Source organism: Pagrus major, chromosome 4 (genome assembly GCF_040436345.1).
Source record: "Pagrus major chromosome 4, Pma_NU_1.0".
Classification (NCBI taxonomy): Eukaryota; Metazoa; Chordata; class Actinopteri; order Spariformes; family Sparidae; genus Pagrus; species Pagrus major.
The window spans coordinates 31,746,014-31,765,592 of NC_133218.1; the positions used below are offsets into that span (position 1 = coordinate 31,746,014).

The following is a 19,579-nucleotide window of genomic DNA, read 5'->3' on the forward strand; positions in this document are numbered from 1 at the left end:
GACATTAAATGATTGAAAGGACAACTATTGATTCTTTAATCATATTTTTTGTTTGTCCTTTAGCATCATGGTGTCAGTATGAATCACATACTGCAGTTGTAAATATACTGTTTTGTGTGGCTGTTTTTTTATGGCTCTCTGAAAGAATATTGCTGCAAATGCTACATTATATTATATTAAATAAAATAATGTGTAGGGGCCTTCAGTTGTGGGTCCTTTAAATCATAATTTTTGTTTTGGCTGTCTAAGGGTGTTTTTTATATATATATATATTATCTGCTGGTGCAAGTATCAGGGTTTAGTTATAAATGGAAAATATAAGATCTTAAGTGACACTGACTGTAGTGCTGGATTACTTTTGACCAGGTCCAGATTTTTGAGCAACCTTCTGTTAACTGATCGCTACAAAAACTGGTCAGTTTACAACATAATGGAATAGAAAAAAAAAAAAATCAACATTGTAATATTGTCTTACACTAACTATAAGAGAACATTTACCCTGACCACATGGAGTAAATACAGATTAAGACGAACAAGCACCATTTCCTCACCCAGGAGATTTTTGATGAGACAATATTTAAAAAACATCCTGTGCATTGATTTGGCAATTCAAAGCACCTTAAACATACATTATGTCCCCAACAGCAAAGTCAACATAAAACACATGACACAGCAATTAAACATTTGTGCAAAACTATTTTATTTACAAAACAAAATGGCACAAAGTGACAGCAGGGCAGCCATATACATGCACAGCTGAGGCGGATGTAGTGCTAGCTTAGATTTACCACATCGCAGGTAAACGTCATCCAGTCAGTAAGGACCCTGGAAAAGCACTTTACAGGGCCAAGGACATTTTTAAGATGAAACTACTTATGCATATAGAAGTTTTGTTTTTTTCATGTCTGAATACAATTCATAACACAATTTGTTCCCAGTGCCAAGAGCTGCCCCCAGTACATTGTTTAACCATAAATTTAGTCTACTCACACAGCGTACAGGACACAGAGACTGGTCCCTACTGAAAGGAATTTAGCTTGCAGGTCCCACACACTCCTCTAACTCTCTTTGAGCATTGATGATTCATTCATCGCAACTTGGAACTAGAAGCTTTGGCCTGAGGAGAGTGACCGTGTCGTCATCTGAAGCCGAAATGCATGGCACACACCACAAATACAGTGCAAACTTTCAACATTGCAAACTGAAGCAACACTGCCACCTCCTCTTTCACGAGTAGAATGTTTCCTAGTTTCAAGGAGTTTTGAATGCATCATCTACCCAGTGCTTTTCAGCATCTGTGTCTGTGCTCAGTGCACCTTGATGAATTAAATGGAGCTCAGTGAGGTTCACCTTTGGGAGCCCTGCGTCACACATGCACTTCCATATGACACTCTGGCCTTCACCGTGTGGTCCTTAAACACGCCCTCCCCCCCCCGCCCATGATTCACAATCAAAATGTTAATGAAACTGAGCTCAGCCTCTGGATTATTATATTCAGTGAATCACTCAAGCATATTGACAGCATAATTTAGAATAAGGACATAAAGTGAATGATACAAATCAGATGTAAAATGCTTTAAAAGGCTGACGTCTGCCCCTGTGCCAAACAAAAGGAAATATATATATATACACACTTCCAAACTGAGGGGTCCTGATGACCATACTAAAGCCCTCCAACCATGCTGCTCGCCCCATCTCTTCAGCCAGTAAACACCATAGTTATCGGTCGTCCAGTGGTGTCACATTTCGCTCATCACACTCACGCTTGGATGTCCTGTCTTTCAACGTATCTTACATGGAGGTAATGAGAAAATAAAAAGAAACATGGAAATGTAAAAAGGACGATGACAGAAGGATAGTCAGTTTGGGAAAGTAGCGAGTAGCGAGGGACAAAAACAAGCATAGGAGGTAGTCAAGACAAAGCTAGATGGGTTGGAAACAAAAATAAACAGGATTTTGAGGGTACCAGCTCGCCAGTTTGCTGGATGCTAGCTGTGGGTTCCTGTTGGGAGGGGTCAGGGGACAGGTGGTAGTGTGAGGGGTGGGAGAGGTAATGTTACAGCTCTGAGACTTGAGTGGAGAGGGGTTGGGGCTGGGAGGTGGTGCAGGGGCTGTTGAGGCTGTGTGTGCATCAGCCTGCCAGTTTACTGGCCACCAGAGAGGGTTTCCTCTGGGGCAGGTCCTGGGGGGTGGGGATGTGGTCCCCTGTGATCTCGGTCTTCTCTGGTGCGGCTGTCGGCAGCTGCTTGTTCTTTATCTTCGCTTTAGCCATGTTGTAGTCGCCAGAGTCAAAGTACTTTTGCTGTAGGGAGACATAAGATTCAAATTTTAAAAGTGTGAACGGTTAAAAATGAAAAGAATTATAACCTGTGAATAATGCAAGCTCCAATATAGTGAAGATTCGGTTTTATATATATTTAAATTACATTGCAAGGAGAAATAACTGCATCTTCGGTATGAACCATATAAGTCTGCTGATGATAATATAATAATAATGGTACTAATCTTCAGACTTACCCAGCTTATATAAATTAGATGGTAAAGGGAGCGAATGCCACAAATTGTGCGCTTGTTTTAAAAGCACCCTGTGGAGTTTGACCACTTTTAGTGCAGCAGTGTTTTATGTGTGGATCCTCATTAAGATTGTATGGCATACAAACAAGGACATATACGCACATTTGGGCTGCAACTAACAATTTTTTGGTTGTTTAGTCTATTAAATGTCCAGAAATGTGAACAATGCTTGCAGAGCCCAGAGTAATGTCTTAAAATGGATTCTTTTGTCAAACCAACAGTCCAAAGGGACTCTTCATTTACGGTCATAAATGACAAAGCAAAGCACAAAATACTTACATGTGCTGCTGATTCACATTTGGTGGAGGTAACTCACCCACAAATGAAGAAACATGCCAACAAAGCAGTGAAGGAGGTAGCTGCTGGTAAGTTACCACGGATGTGAACACATCATGATTTAAAATAGATTTGAGAAAATATTACAAGAGTGGAAATGCAATCAACATTTCACACCTAAAAAGATACACACTATGCCTTCTGGTGAGAACAATGAATGGAAAAAATACCTCCACACCTGTAAGCTGCAGAATTTTGGCAGGCAAGATAATTAGACTTTTAAACAAATAATTATTATCTTTTTGGAGCTTCTTGCTGTTGTTATAACTTATCTACAAAACTACACAATGTCCAACACAGGCTACAGAATTGCTTACTTAGTCTAACCAAACCTCAAAATCGTATAAAATAATGATGTTATATGAGAAAAGCATGCTGATGTTTGGTTTGGTGTGTTCGTTTTACCTGATAAATGACAGTGTAAAGTAAATAATCTTTTCAGCCGAGGACGTTTCCTAATTAGTTAACTGCAAATCAATGATTTACTTAACAGAAGTGTCTGACACAGTGTCAAAAATAATGTCAGGTGCATAACACAAGTTATTACTAGAACCTAAAGTGATGTGAGCAAGTTTTTGTGGGTATTTTTACTTGATAGATGAATTGTTCTTTATCACAACAACCCATTAGTTCTCTATAAATGATGTGATCATTCCAGTATCACAATATCATAAATCATGACACAATACAAGGAGACACTGTGATTAAACATTCAGTTGCAAATTTATGGGAGGCACTAAAATAACTTCCCTGCAATAAATCCTACATTCATGATTTTCAGGTTTAACGGACACTGTTGCGAGGCGTTTACACGTCACGCTCATTTTGGAGGCTGCAGTTTTTAAGTGTCTGTACTTTTAACAATTAAACACAGGAGATAACTCACCCCCTTCTGGAGGCGTTTGCGGAGCAGATCAGAGCCCCCGGGCTTGTTTCCTAAATTTGGGTATCTGGCCTTCAGTTTGGCCTCCTCCGCCTTCTCAGGACTGATCACCTTGTCCTGAACCTCCTGAAAACGAGCAGAAGCGTGAGGCATTGAGATGAGGGGGAAGACAATTTGTTCAGAAACCACGTAGTTATTGCACAACCACGAGAGAGGTGTACATTCATCAGCTGCCTCCAGGCTTGAATCATCTGATGGCACTGTGGTAAAACATTAGATAATCTGACTGTCCATTAGAGCTTGTTACCGTAAATGCACGTTCATTAAAAGCAAAGCATAAAACTATACTGCATAAATCTATGGTTTCTAACATAGCACAGCATAGCACAAACATGTATATATCCACCTGCCTGGTAGTGTTGATGTTACATTACAGGTTCAAATGCGGTTTATTGAGATCCATATTGACATCAGGCTAAAAGGAAATACTGTCTAGTGTTTGCTCGACATCCTCCTCACAAAGCAGACACTAAAGAGCTAACCCACACTTGGTTCAGTGGATTGGGGGGTGAATACACTAAATGTAACACGTTATGTTCAATAAACGCGTTGCAGGATAACCACCAGCTTGTTGCTACTCCCAGCTGGCGCGGTTTGGCTAGGTAGCACTTAGCAAACACTGCGGTAGCTAAAGTGGAATTTAAAATAACGTTGCTGAGACTGGGCTTCAAGCCAGAGTACAGCAAGCTGCTAGCTGTAGATAAGCTAGCGTTAGCAGCTGAGCTAACTGTTACCAATTCGCCAGTGTGTGTGAATGTCATGACAGCTAGCTTGGCGAGCTGCAAACATTAGCTAGCGGTAGCTATTACCTCTGACATTCACACCAGCCGTCCGAAACACTCGCTCCGTTAGCAACCGAGACGACGGACCAGCTAACCGGTAACACGGTGTCGTTACAAGGCTTGGTTAATAATATTAACTACTGCAACAAGGGCTTTGTAGCTGGCTTTGGTTGATATGTCAACAATAACGAGCGCGGGGTGAAGAAGCTAAGCTAACAGCGTTAGCTTTAGCGAAGCTACTGTGCTCTGCTAAAGCGCTAATCCGCCGCACAGTTACCTTCTCGTCCACCGATGTCTCCTCGGCCGTCTGCGTTTCTTCGTTATCCCCCGACATGTCTATGTTACCGTGATCTCAGACACGAGATTGCTCACTAGTTGGACGAGTGATCCACAAATCCCCCCCTGCTCTGACTTTCCGTACCCATACGAGTCCTGCCGAGCGCGCAATCCCGCACAAGAAATACTACGTCACATGCGGAGACACCACGCGCGCTCACGACATTGGCACTCCCGCCGTGCACCCGCATTTAGAGCCTGGGATCCGATTTGCATTGCGTAACACGCCGATCAGCTGTTAGACCCATGTGTTGCAACGCAAATCCAGATTTCAGTGGAATAATCCTCAGATCTGGAGGATGATGGTGACTGCTGCACTGATTATACTTCTCCCATAGCCTGTTTTTTATTCTCTGTTCCGCGGCAGAGACTGAAATGTGCGGTGGATCTGCTGAATGAAGGCGTGAAACAGACGCTTTGCACAGCAGACCTTCAGCTTGGCGTTGTCGTCACGCAAAACTTGTGCATGCAGGTGTGGCAGATGCAGTGGCTGCCATATTAAATGACCATCACCTTCAGTACTTGCAGCCTTGCTGACAGCAGTGGGCTATTTACAGTGACTACCTGCATCATTGCTGTGTCCAGGTGTTACAACCTGTAGTCTTGAGTTATGAGTGTGAAGTCACAGACAACAGCTGACTGCAGCCTGCATCATGCCAAAAAATAAAAAGAATATACTCCAATTTATACTTCATGTTTTAGACAAACATTTATTAAATGTGTCAGTAAGATGAGCTATTGTAAAAACGTGTTTATCTAAACCAAAATATCATTTGCTATGATGAATGTGTGTGTAATGTGTTTACCAGTCCACAGATACGGGGCGTGAGAACACAGGCTGCATCTGTTTTTTGCTGTTGTGTTTTAATCATGGTCCCTTTTTAAAGTCATCTTTGTTACAAATTCTAGCATTTTCATTCCCGTATGACAGTTGTGTTTGAGTGTAGATGTGTTTTCATTACATGTCAAAGATGGAAGAAACAGAATTGAGTTTTAGTTTACCGAACTGATGTGTACGATCAACTTTGCATTCAGAAATGTTATCTCAGTTGAAGTGATCACAAGATGGAGTGTGTATATCAGTTTTTATATTATTCCCAAAACTCACAGCTTTACTGTAGTTCTGTTGTTTTTGTATCGTGCAGCTTAAGACCAATTTTGAAATCATAGGGTCATATTTGCTAATCTTTCGTTTTGGGAAAGCGTCACACACTTATAATTCCTTTCAACAATAGATTGTTTTTTTTCTAATACACTTGCACATTCAATGTCCTTGGTCTGCCCATAGTGCTACACTTGTGGTATTAAGAAAAGTCCTGAACGTGGTTCTCAATTGGCGTGTTTAAAGGGCACTTTCCTCTATATTTAGAATAAAGTCAGAGTATTGTTGCAATGATTGAACAGAGGACACGAGCAGAAAATCTGCTTGTTATCAATCCTGCCACACATGAAGAGCATGGAAACGTTGTTTTCTTCTTTTCTGGTCTTCGAGTCAGTAGAGATTTATTATCTGCAGAGATAAGGTGTGACATTTTGGATACTTCCTCTCTGAATAGCAGCACAAATCACTCGTGTTTTGTTCCTCTCATTTCCTCCCCAGTGTGCGACCGTGTGCAGATGTAGTGTGAGAACAGGAAACATGCTGGCACAAATAATAACGCAAAGAGACAAGAGCAGCTTTCAAGATTGCTTTAGAAGATATATAGATATAGATATATTTTTTTTCAGATTTGAATATTAATGTCAAAAATACATACTATGATATACAGTTCGCACTACATCATCTTAGCATGACAGACGTCACAAGTAGTAACTGAAATATTAATTTAAATATTAAATAAACTGATGGTTAAGTAAACTGAAAGTGAATGTGTAAACACTAAACTAAGGTTACTCTTCCTATTGCAACACTTCCAATAAAGTGGTTCTGTAACAGTACAAAAGTATTAGAATATTACTATTTTTCTGTTTCATTTCCAGTTAGAATGAGAAAAAATAATCCACAGTGCACTTCTGATGTTCTGCTGTGATGCTTTGAGTTGAATCGAGCCTGATTGCTTGTTCGACTTCTTTAGTGGTCCGTGGTATGAAGGTTTGTCTTCGTTTTCTTTTTGGACGAGGGGGATGGTGTTTCACCGCGGTCTGCCTCCTGCTTCCTCTTCCATACGCGCTCCCTCTGCTCCCGAGCTCAGGAATCACAGGGTCAAAAAGCTGAGTTCACTTTCAGTTCAATCAATCTAATCTTCAAGGATTTAAAACATTTTTATTTTTTTTACCATTAAAAGGGCCTTTTATTGCATTTATAATTAAACTAATTGAGATTGAACACTTATTCGTTATGTCAAGTAGAGGGTCCAATTAACATTTTGATTTGAGCAAACAGAGTAAAGTAGCCTAAACTCTGCGGAAATTATTCAAGTGTCTAACTGCTTCTGTAGACAATCACTGGTCTCTACTCTCCTGCCAGACGCTGGAGGGGATACACACAACAGCAGGAAAAAACAAATACTTCTCATATCTGGTAAGGCCTTCTTAACCAGGAGAACAGGATCTGAAACATGCTCAATAACTGTAACTTTTGACCCAGACTCTCTGATCCAAGGTCGTGCACTTAACAGAGAACAAGGTTTCATTTCTGACGAGTCTCCCAGCCTCTTAGCCCCCCGCCCTTGTCAGTTCTGGGTGACAGAGGGGGATGAAACTGAAGATTTTGGGCACAGGCCAGGTGAGTCTTGATCACTGCTGTCCTCAAATCGCTTCTCAACTCGCCGTGGGCTGAGTTAGAGTCTATCGCTGGCATCGAGGTGTGACTGAAGCTTCGGTAGTGGTAGGCCGGAGGGAGTCGGGCCTCAGCAGCGGGGAGAGAAGGGCGGGTCAATAGGGGACTCTGTGAAGGACTGGAGCTCGTAGGCAGCACCGCTGTCTACCTCCATGGACTTCCTGGAAAACAGCAGACGGATGTCCCTATGGAGGTAGATCTTCCCAGACTTAGAACTCTGGAACCTGGTTGGGATTGGGAGAAAAGGAAGGCAGCGAGACTTAGTAGAGGGAAACATCACTACTGTAAATATTCCAGTTTTAGACAACAGCCAACTCACCTCAGATGAACGAGGTAGCGCAAGGTGCGTCCATGGCCGAGGGCCTTCCTGCTGGTCTGATTGTTTGTGTCTCGGCGGACGGGAACAGAGAAAGTCCTCTGGCGAAGGAAGGTCTGGTGTCCAGCTGGCATGGCTCGAAGGTCGTACATCACAACAAACATCTTCACCACCGTCTTGTTGGGGTTGAATAAGGTCTGAGTGGGAAAACCATGGGAGCGTGTGAGGATTTAGACAGGTTTCTAACTCTTTGTAATCTGCATTCATTGATCTATACAGACATAACAGAACATTACATGCTGTGAAAGATACATAAATAAACATCACACATTACATATCATCATAAATATGTAATTAAAGTGTAAACATCTGAATGAATTCAGAAGTATAAGCATCATAAATAAATAAAAACATGCCCTTTAATCTGTATGTTACATGATGAATTTTCCTCCAACGCCACTAGGGGTCTCCCTTTTCCTTTTCTTACTTGGTGTAATTTGCTCTTTGTTCTCAGCCATGTGTGCACCATGATGCATCTCTTACAGAAATACATATTTTCCTCACCACTTGAATGGTTCCTGATGGAGGTACACGGTAGCCCCTTTTCCCCAGGGACTCCAGGTTTATCACACCCTGAGAAAACACAATCAGAAGAAGGATTCAGATTATTTTACTCAAGTAAAAGTAGCAGTACAGTGTCAAAATACTTCGTTACAAGTAAAAGTCCTGTGTTCAAAATCCTACTTGAGTAAAAGTACAAAAGCATTGGCATCAAAATATACTTAATTACCTAAAGCACTAAGTACTCAGAATGGCATTTCAGAATCACGTTCAGGATTTTATATTATTAGATTATAATAAATGATTCACTAATGTGTACATCACTTAGATGATGCAGCTGGTGGGGCTCATTTTAATTACTTTATAGATTGCTCGGAAGCTTATTTAAAATAATATAGCATCATTTATAAGTCTATAACAATATATATTATAAATACTCTAAGTTACAAGTGAACAAACTTTTAAAATAAATATAGTTGAGCAAAAAGTACAATTTTTGCCTCCAAACTATAGTCGAGTAAAAGCAGCCTAACATGGAAATACCCATGTAAAGTACAAGTGCATCAAAACTGTACTTAAGTACAACACTTGAGTAAATTTACTTAGTTACAATCCACTACTGCAAAGAGGCATACAAAGGTAATACACAGCAGCCCCTACACACTTTTTTGGGGCCTTTATGGCTTTATTGATAGGACAGACAACTGACAGGAAATGGGATTAGAGAGAGGGGGGACGACATGCAGCAAGGGGTCACAGGTCGGACCCAAAACCTGGGCCACTGTAGCGAGGACAAAGCCTCTGTACACAGGACGCCTGCTCTACCAACTGAGGCACCCCAGCTCCCACACGCACATTTGAGGTCAGTTTTCAGTTAAGGCTCAGTCATTCAGCCTGGAAACACAAAACTGAATTATTGATGACTAACTGGGGGGGGGGAAAAGTAATCTCACCATATATGGTGAAGGAGCGTTGTCATCGGAGACACTGTAGAACGACACCTCCACAGGTAAGGTCAGGTGACTGGGGCAGAACGACCCACTGGCTCCAACCTCTGCTGTGAAACCGTCCACTAACCCTAAAGGCTCCAGGCGGTAGTTCAGCACACACTCCTGAAAAACATTTACTTCCATTATTTTTCCTCACACATAAGACACTGTTGAGTTCGGCTTCAACTTTTTCCATCCAGGACAGAAACTCAATGTTCTAATCATTGAGGAAAGTATTAGGGAATCCTTTGAAAAAGGAAAACACGAAGTTAGCCATCAAACAGTACAGGCTGCTAGATAATGGTTAGCCCAGATTTTCACTTTAAAAGAAGTCTGGCAGCTGAATCAATTCCCTTTGTGAGTGTTCTGTTTCATTTGAATTATTTAGGGATGAAAACTGGCATGAGTGAAAGTACACTCTTCTCAAAAAGTGCTGGATGAAAAAGAGATGATTCTGAGTGTGTGTGTGTGTGTGTGTGTATGTGTGTCTGTCTGTGTGTGTCTCATACCTCAAAGTTTCCCAGCAAACTGAGACTGGCAGGTGGAGCGCTGGCACTGAACAGCTGCTGTGACTCATCCGTGTACCCCTCTCCCTTTGGACACACCCTAAAGGGTTAAAACACGGACAAACACTTGAGCAACTTGTTTTAAATGAGTGGGGTGTGAAAGAGCATCTTAAGAATTTGACATGACAAGCGTTCCTGGTATGTCTGAATACACCTGTTAGGGTGAGATAAAAGACTGAAACTTATTGTGCGTAAACAAAAAGGAATCAGCCAGAGCCGGAGCAGAAAAACCTAATTTTTGTCCACTTGTCACACAGACAAAGTAATTCAGTCACATACATTATTTTAATCAGGCAGATCCTTTAGCATAAAAAAGAGAAAATCCCACACTGAAGCATGACAGTGGCTTTTACCAGCCGCAGCCAAACTGACCAGAACTCATCTGCTGGCTGAACTGAACTTTCCACCCTGAAGGTCAAACTCTTGAAACATCTGCTTTATCAAAAGCAGCTTCCACCCACATCTGCTGTGTGTGGGCAGTGGCACGAAGCTCTGTGTGTATTCAGTTCTGTCTGCCATTTTGAGCAGAATGTGTGTGATTCTAGATGCAGTCACAGTACAGCAGAGCTTCAGCAGGTGGCAGCGTGAGAGGAACAGTCAGCAGAACAGGGCTGACCTAACCTTACCACTGAGAACAACGCTCTTATTGTCTCATCTCACAACACACAGACAATACTTCTAAAACCTATTGCTGATCTGAGGCTATGTCAGCGTGTTTGGGTTTAAATATGGCAGCTGTAGCAAGTCGCCTATATAGATTCCCCTACACAAGTCCTTCGACTTTGAATAGCTCGATTAATACTGGTGTTAAAAACTTTAAAACACAATAAAAAAAATATCCAAACCAGACTTTGTCTTGCTGGCACTCACATATAGTAACAGCTGAAATGTTGCAAAGTGAGAAAACAACTAAGTTTGATGATGCAAAGTATGAGTAACTTGATCCAGATGGTACTATAATAAACAGATGATGTGGGAGGCAACTGTAAAACAAAAAAATGCTTGTTCTTTTTACTGCTATTAAGACTGCAGTAGATCTGTAAAAGTATCCCGACCACCTTATCTTTGTGGGCAAACTGAGTTTGGAGTCTGGTAAATATAGTAACAAAGTTCCCAGGTGAGAAAATGTGTACCTTTTCCCAGAGGCCCAAGGCAAACCCTTACAGCCAACCAGAGAGGTGTCCAGGTCAAAGTAGCCTGTTTGATTTTTCCTCTGAGGAACCTGCCGCAGACAAAGGACATGATTAACAAAGTGTGACTGTCATAGATAAGAGCTCAGAGGACAAGATATATGTAGGAGAAATGACAGGAGAGACATTTAGTAGCACACTCTGTGTAAAAATCTAATTCTTCAATTACAGGAGAAAAAACATTTGAAATCCCCCATTAAAACTATATATTTTTATAGTACAATGGATTTTATCTATTGTGAAATATTCAAAAGGCATGAAAGTCATGATTTTAATGTATGACTATAGTTTGAATAATGTGCAATGTGTGTGTGTGTGTGTGTGTACACTTGAGAGTTTATACGTGTGAGTGAGACTGTTCAGAAGACAGGAAACCGTGAGGACCGAGCAGTGAGGTAATCTGGCAAACTTGGTGAAACAACTTACTGTGGCTGATGAAGCACACATGAGTCACATGCCTTTCCTGCCTGTGTCTGTTATGTGTATCCTTAACCCTAGCTAACAAACTCAGTAGCCCAGCAGCAATAAAAAAAAACCAAAACCTGCCAAATATTTCAAAGTCTCTTTATGACAAACATTCACAGGCTGCTGAAAGTGCTGTGTGAGTAACGCTTCAGATGGCTTGAAATAAAGGGTAATGAAAGTGTTGTTATGACAAACGCAACTGCATTGACACCGACAATGACTGAGTCAGTAAGTGTTCGAGTGTGACTGTGAGCCTGTATGTGCAAGTGTTAACTGATGCACAAAGTAGAAACGGACGATGAGTGAGAATTTCACTGCGTCGATGAGTGTGAGTGTGTTTCTTACAGGGCTGGAGAGCAGAGGCAGGCCAGTACGGGGATGGAAGGCCTTGGTCGCTGTGGCGTCTAATGAGTGGCGATTCTGTTTCTTCCAGGTGTTGCAGGGACGTAGAGGGGAGGGGCTGTGAGCTCGCTGGAGCACAGAGATGGAGAGAGATTAGGGAAGCTTGAAAGTAATCTGAAATACTCATGACAGTTACAGCCTCATATGAGTCCCACCTGCTACCAAACAAAACACTGACATGTGATAAATGAGGAGGTTCCTTCCAATTTGAGATATTAAAGTGGAAATAGACATCTTTTTTGCTTAAACTTATAATCATGATGATAACTGTACACTATAATGGCTATAAGAAAATGACACCATCCAAATTTCGATTGGTTCCCGACAAGAACCAATTTTACCATGGTATTTTGCCACTGGGTAGGATTTTTCCAAGAAAAATGAAAGCATGATTTATGGCACAAAGGAAGTGGTCTGCCAATCCTCAACCACAACAGGAAGAAGATTTTGTTCCCCCCAGTAGCTATGGGTAAATATCCCAGGAAACAACTGGAATAAATGTAGAAAAGCTAACCAGAAAAGTAAAGAGGACTGATAGCATCGTTGTGCAGTGTTTTACTCTTTATCAAAGCACTGAGATTAGAGTTTCTACTTCGAATTGGGATTTTTTCAGTTGTGACTTGCTATGGACAGTAGCCAGGCTACTTTTTGTGGAATGAATAATGCTTTCAGTCATATTTAATAAAATACTAGATATATGTATATTACAGTTTTTAGAATATAACTTAAAAGAATAGGTAATAGCTCTCTTGTCGAGAATTGGACGAATGATAACACTCCCATTGTATATATTATAATAAGACTATTCAGCAGCAGCCAGTTGCTGAGATTTAGAGCCAGACTCATAAATCGGTTGGCTGATATTATCAGCCAATATTGGCCTATCACAGATGTATTGGTATTAACTGATATGTTGTCCAATATGGGCTGTTATTTTTATAGATTATAATGCAGTTTGGTTTACTGTCCCAGTGCACCAATGTTATTTTAGGCAGTTATGTTTATTGTTAAACTGTAAGATATCCTGCCTCCATTACATATCTTTGTCAAAAGTGTTAAAAACTCAAATTTGAGGGATCATTGCAAAATAATGTGTATATTGGCTGATATATTGATATTTTAACTCCTACTTCATTTTAACACAGAGTTTCTGTAAAGAATAAACAAAGAAAAAATTACATGTTAATTAGTGGGAGGATTTTGTTACTTTTCAATAAAGCGAGGTTAGCTTTGTGCTCAGCTAAAACCGGCTGCTGGCTGTAGTTTGATATTTACCATACAGACATGAGAGTGGTACTGATTTTCTCATCTAACTCTTAGCAAGAAAGCAAATACTTATTTCCAAAAATGGTGAACAATTGCTTTTACTGATACAGTTAAACCCAGGCTCCTTTAAGCACGGATATGGCAAGAGTCCTCATGGCAAATGATTAAATGTAAACAAAAGTATATGACAAAATGAGGAGTCCCTTACCAGGACAGTGGTAGGGGGAGTCATGTCTGGACTGCTGGAGGATCCTGACTCCGAGGGCGCCTGGTTCTCATCCTGCGAGAACGAGGCCTGGGCTGTCCCACAAACCTGCATCTGGGACTGGTACTGAGGCTGAGGCTTGCTGTGGTTGTGGCTTATGTTACAGTTCATGACTGGGCTGGCATCACTGCAAGTCCAACTAAAGATCTGGGCATTCCTTGGGCTGTTCTCAAGGACATGGGAGGCAGAGGGGGTTTCATGGCTGCTGGGTGTCCTGACTCTGAGCTTTTCCTGTGGGGGAGTTCGTAAACACTGACCAGTCTGGGTGTAGGACTGGCCTCTGAATGAGGGTTCTTCAAGTGTAAAGTGAGCACCATTTTGGGCCAGGGGAGAATGGCGTTCGGTCCCCGCATCGACTCGGGGCTTGTCTGTGCAAATGGGCGTGGAGATGTGCGTGTTGCCTCTGTGAGGTTCGTGGTTGGGTATGTGGCCATTGGCGTAACCGTTGGTGGCAGTGTGTGAGGAGGCCTGTGGGACGTGTGCGGTGTGTAAGTATGTGCGGACTGTGTGTGTGACTGTTGTCGTGTGTGTGTGGTGCAGAGGGCTGCCACTCCTGCTGTGCCTGGGCGACAGCGAGGGTACAGACAGTCTCTCTTGGATCAGTCTAGTAATGTCTTGTACTGCCTGGGCGATCAGGGAGCTGTCTCTCCCCTTCTCCTTCTCTTTCTCTTTCTCTCTCTGCCTCTCTCCATTCCTCTCCTCCTCTCCGTCTCTTGTCTCAGTCATTTTCAGCTTCCTGCAGGCTGCAGGTTTAGGGGAGGAGCTTTCCCGTTTGCTGAAAGAGGTGTCAGTCACGGGTGTGTTGAAGGGGCTGGACCACACACGTCCTACAGACTCGTAGGGCGGTACCTCAGGCTCTTTGGTCTTACTGGCAGTTATGTCTTCATGGTTACTGCCCCACATGGCTTTGGGAGGGTTGTCAGAAGCAAAAAGGCCGGGAGGGAGTGGCGGTGCTGTGGGGTCGCAGAAGTTCAGCCTCTGTGCGATGCGGGCAATAACTTCCTGTCTCTCCTGCAGCAGCGAGCCAATCAGGGGGTTTGTCTCAGTGGCAGCAGGCCTTGGGGAGGTGCAACGGGGTGGCTCTGCCAGGGAGAAATTCTTAAATGCTCTCAGTGGCTCAGGGATGGGCCCCTTTGACCTGTCACTGCTGTTAGTGCCAGACCCAAAGTCCTCTACTTGCGTGGGGTCAGATGAGCCATTGAGAGCAGAGTACAGCCACTTCCCTGCTTTGCTAGTGGGAAGCGGAGAGGGGGAGTGGGAGCGGGGCGGTGTAGGGGAGTGAGAGGACCTGTGGAACAGTGGGGAGCCCTGACGCTGGGGGATGCTGACCTGCGGAGGCTCTCCATTTTGATACGTGTGGTCTTCCCCAGGCTCCTGGCTCTTCTTGCTGAAGGGAGGTGGCACAGCAGTATGAGGAAGGCTATTAATGGGGATGTTGTTGATGGGAAGGTTAGGAATGGGTAATCCATTGAGGAGAAGGCCAGACATGGAGTTAGAGCTCTTGCTGTACATGTTAGAGTTTTGAACGAGGTTGTCTTTGCTGGGGTCTTGGCTCTTTTTGAGGGTGGGCAGGCCACCATGGCTGTTGAGGTTTGGGTTGAGGCTCGGGGTCTTGCTGTAAAGTGGAGGCAGGCCAGTGTGGATGCTGCAGGCCAGGGTGGGGTAGGTGGGTTGGCGGGGGAGTGACTGGACACGAACCTGCAGTGCAACACTCTGGGATACATTGGGGACGGGGAAAATGTGCTCCGAAGGTGGCTGGGAGAACTGCCACACCAACTCCTCATCAGCAGCACTGATCCTGTTTGACAGGGAGAGATTCAATGAACAGGCCATTTTTAACTCTTCCACCTTAAAATATTCAGGAATTGTCGGAGATTCAGTTTTACTTCCTCTAATTCAACTCTCAAAAACAGCACAGTACACAAGATTTACACCTACTTAGAAGCTTGAAAACAAAATAGCTTTATATCAAGTTGCCTGTAGCTTTATTAATCTGGTTCAACAGCCTCAGTGAAAAGCCTTCAGCCCACCAGTGTCAAAGTCTTCAGTGAGTGTTATGTCTAACCTGTACAGGATGTTTCTGGGGACGATGCCATGTGAGGCGCTGAGCCAGGCGCTGAGCTGGGAGAAGAAGACGTAGGAGCGAACAGCCAACAGCAGGGTCTTCTCCTCAATGAAGCGATCGCCGCTTCTATTAAAAACACAGTCACAAAGAGGTGGAAATGTGCCAGTGTGTCAGGTTAATGAGAAAACAGTTCAAGGATGTGCGTGTGTGTGTTTTTCAAACAGTGTTCCCTGTTCCTGCACATGCGGGCAGAGAAGTAGGACAATTTATCAGGCCATTTAACCCTCTGAGTGCCAAGCCAATTATCTGAGTTTTATTATTATTATTATTTTATTCCATAATATATTCTTATATTTAGAATTCTTTTTAGCCTTCACTGGTGCACGTCTCTGGATCTAGTGGGAGATGGAACTCGTGCATCTCTGTTATGTAATTTGACACATTTTCAAAGCCATTCATTTTTCTTAGAATCTATTAAACACAAAAAACTGGTGCTTCACAACTCTTGCCAAGGTTTCCACAGTTTTTGGGGGCTAAGTTTATTTTCAATAGATACAGCCATTTAGCCACTGAAAATCATCATCATTAGGCAGCAACATCCTGCCTCTCAGGATATGAATTTATCTAAAATTGTAGGACACCAATCCGTGTAACTACTTCAGTTAATGTGCAACAGGTCGATGGGTGACACCTGTACAAACTAGTACACGTATATTGTATTAGTTTCCTCCATTTTTATTTCTTTGTTTTACTTTATTTACTTTTAACTCATGTCAAAAAAAGCAGCATAGGTTAATATGGTTGGGTACTGAACTCTGTACTATTAAGGGTACCGACCGAATTACGTTGGTACTACAGAGTACCAATTCATAATAAATCAATTGGTGGCACATCTTTAGAGCATAGAAAGAAAGACAAAGAGTGAGACGTCACACCTGCAACAAGTTACAGCGACAATGGGCAACACTCACTGCAATATTTGTAATGCAAAATACAAATCTTGACCAAGGCAACACCAGACTTTTTCCACTGTCTTGATTGACGTTATCTTAGAATTTTACTGAAGTTAGCCAAAAAGTTTATGGCCGCATCCAAAATTTCTTACCAACTTGCTGTTTACGCTAAAACATTACGAGATTTGGCATCTAATATTTTACAACTACTTTTAATATTAATTTTTATGATTACAGAGAGAGTACTGTACTAAAAAAAAGTACCGTTGGGTACTGGTACTGGTTCCATAGAAGTTCAAATGTCAAGGTTCCCAAACCTATATGTTAAAGGATTAGTTGTGGATAACCATGGACAGCAATGGAGGATAGGAATAGGCAGCACCCTTGGAAATACAACATACTGCATTTCTCTTGTAAACTGGGAACTTAATCTCCTTTGTGTGAATATAGCTGTACAACATCTCATATGTAAACTTAAGAAAGCATACACTCTTTTAGCATTGATCATGTTTAAAGAGTAAGATAATGCGTGTGTGCTTATGTGTGCCTTACTGTCTTGGAACTGGCTGCAGGGTCCATCTCTCCAGCAGGAGAGCATCTTGTTTGATGACCGGGTCGCTGATGGGGTCACTAGGGGGACACTCATCGCCATAGCAACAGTCTGGCAGTAGCATGACCTCAATCATGATGGGGATGCTGTTCCTCCAAAGCAGGATCACCTCAGAACGGGTTCGCCTCGCCTGCCGACACTGGACACACACACGTCGCAGACAAAGGTGGAGGGTTAGTGCTCATTAGTGAATGTCAACAGCGGGACCTCGAAGCGTAAGGGCAAAGCAGATGGGACCCTGAAAGAGCTTCACTCAGAGCTGAATTTCTCAGCGATTTTATTTGGGTCGAAATATGAAAAAATCTTTCCGCCATGAAAGTTTACTTTGTGAAAGCTATTTTGGTCCGCTGTTACATTGAGTATAGAGGGTGATGACTTCCAACTATGCTGGTAAAATTAAAAAAATATACAATTATCATCATTAGTATCTTTAATAAACAATAAATGCGCATTACATTTTGTAAGTTGAACTGACTGAATGCTCATGACTTGATTGAACCACCTCTTACAAAATGAGAATAAACTGCCTTATGCCTACACTTCAGGAAAAGACACGTCAGGCTGTGTACAGAGATGTGTGTGCACGTGTGCTACCTGGGGCAGTTTGTCGCTGCATTCGTGCTTGTGAAGAGGCGGCATAGCCGACTGGGCTGGCGGACAGTGCAGCCCCTCGGTTCTGCCCTTCACAGAATATTCCGGTGTCCTTCCCTCTGTGATGAGCAAGGTCAGGAACACCAGGAACTCCTCTGCGTCGTACTCGAAAAACTCCTCCGTTGCATCTAAACAAGGCAGAAGAACAGAGGGTCAGCATTTATTTTGAAGTCGCCTCACAGCTGAACAGAAAACAAGGAACAAACAGGAGGAAAGTAGCCGGCAAACCACAAATTTGCTTATCCTGTGACAGACACTGGGGGCAATAAAAACAATCAGAAAAGCCACCTGTATTGACATGATAAGCACACAGTCTTTGTTTAGGTTTTTACTTAAGTGGTAATTTAACTTTGGCTGGAAAGACTTGTTTAGAGAAGGGGTGTGGGGGGAAGGCAGCGGATGACACAACTTTTCCAGTTTGGCCGCTTCAAAGGAATATATTTAGAGCTTCCATGTCAGCTGAGCTGCGGGGTGAAGCCACACAGTCTGCACTGTCTTTATACACACACATGCACACACACACACAAGTATAGTTAGTACTTATTGACAAAGCATTTGCAAACAAATAATATGTAAAGTATGTAAGTAATACTTGTACGGAACAACCCAGTGCTCCACCAATTTTGGCAGGGTGGGGTTGGGCAGGGCTGGCGGGGTGACCAGGACCTGGCAGGACAAACTGCTGAATCAACATTTCACCATTCAGAAATAGGCCATTTCCCTCTGATTCAACTAAACGACTGTTCAAATGAACTATTAGCAGAAAGACTACTGGCAAGGAACACGGCTGGATGTCACATTCAAATCATAGCTCACGCTGAGCCACTCTGCTGTGTGCGCCATTATTGACAATCACCAAATTTATAGCGGATTTTAAAAAGGGGCACGATGGGGGCTGTAGCTGTGACTCATCTGTTTGTCTCCTGCCGACAAAAATGAACAAACTCATGTTCCGTTTGTGTTGTAACTGAAGCTTAGATGTAAAGTCGGGGTATTTTTAGCAGGAGGTTGAAGAGCCTGTCTTAGCTCTCTATCTCCTGCACTCTCCTTCCTCTGGAGAAAACTCCCAGAATCCCTCAGGAGGTCAGCTGATAGACAACAGCTCTGAGAATCACAGCTTTCTTTCTTTCTTTACAGCACACAAGCAAAAACACTGACGTGCAAGAAACTGCCTTCCCTCCTCCTGCCTGCATTTATAAAGGACACAAGCAAATATTAGGTTATATTTACGTGGATATTTTGTATGTTTTAATCATTTTGAGGAGGTCAGGCCCTCGTGAGGCTCGATATATAAATATACACACGCATACACACCGCCTGTCCTCCTCCCACCGGAGTCAGGCTGGCTAGAACAGAGTCCCTCTCAGCTGGCTCTGCAGAAGTGTGAGCTACGAGCTGCTGCTGTATATGTGTGTGTGTGTGTGTCTGAGTGCGTATTGCAGTGAGCCAGCCAGTCACGCACATTCCTCTCAGGGAACTCCTCCTACATGCCTTTAAGCTGCTGCTGCACGTGGAGAGAGGCGCAGTCCA

General features: G+C 42.8%; 2 protein-coding genes across 2 annotated transcripts in view; both read right to left on the minus strand.

The window, feature by feature from the left end:
- Positions 1-676: 676 nt before the first annotated feature.
- arpp19a (cAMP-regulated phosphoprotein 19a) lies at positions 677-5,086 on the minus strand. Its single transcript, XM_073464747.1, has 3 exons — positions 4,913-5,086; positions 3,797-3,919; positions 677-2,302 (listed from the first exon to the last, which is right to left on the minus strand). The coding sequence occupies exons 1-3, from the start codon at positions 4,967-4,969 to the stop codon at positions 2,132-2,134; spliced, it is 351 nt and encodes a 116-aa protein (XP_073320848.1). The 5' UTR covers positions 4,970-5,086; the 3' UTR covers positions 677-2,131.
- Positions 5,087-7,214: 2,128 nt separating this feature from the next.
- atosa (atos homolog A) overlaps positions 7,215-19,579 on the minus strand; it is a 33,303-nt gene continuing 20,938 nt past the window's right edge. Inside the window, exons 2-12 of the mRNA XM_073464086.1 lie at positions 17,993-18,177; positions 17,341-17,537; positions 15,836-15,961; positions 13,714-15,568; positions 12,183-12,308; positions 11,316-11,404; positions 10,126-10,222; positions 9,581-9,739; positions 8,631-8,699; positions 8,070-8,263; positions 7,215-7,974 (exon numbers count right to left, since the gene is read on the minus strand). Of these exons, the coding sequence (XP_073320187.1) occupies positions 7,821-7,974; positions 8,070-8,263; positions 8,631-8,699; positions 9,581-9,739; positions 10,126-10,222; positions 11,316-11,404; positions 12,183-12,308; positions 13,714-15,568; positions 15,836-15,961; positions 17,341-17,537; positions 17,993-18,177 (3,251 nt within the window). The 3' untranslated portion in view covers positions 7,215-7,820. The remainder of the gene's footprint in view (positions 7,975-8,069; positions 8,264-8,630; positions 8,700-9,580; positions 9,740-10,125; positions 10,223-11,315; positions 11,405-12,182; positions 12,309-13,713; positions 15,569-15,835; positions 15,962-17,340; positions 17,538-17,992; positions 18,178-19,579) is intronic.

Coding starts and splice junctions, on each gene's coding strand:
- arpp19a (XM_073464747.1), bottom strand. CDS start 4,969: ATGTCGGGGGATAACGAAGAAACGCAGACGGCCGAGGAGACATCGGTG. Junction 3,920..4,912: donor AGACATCGGTGGACGAGAAG/GTAACTGTGCGG, acceptor GCTCGTTTTCAG/GAGGTTCAGGACAAGGTGAT. Junction 2,303..3,796: donor GCAAACGCCTCCAGAAGGGG/GTGAGTTATCTC, acceptor GTCTCCCTACAG/CAAAAGTACTTTGACTCTGG.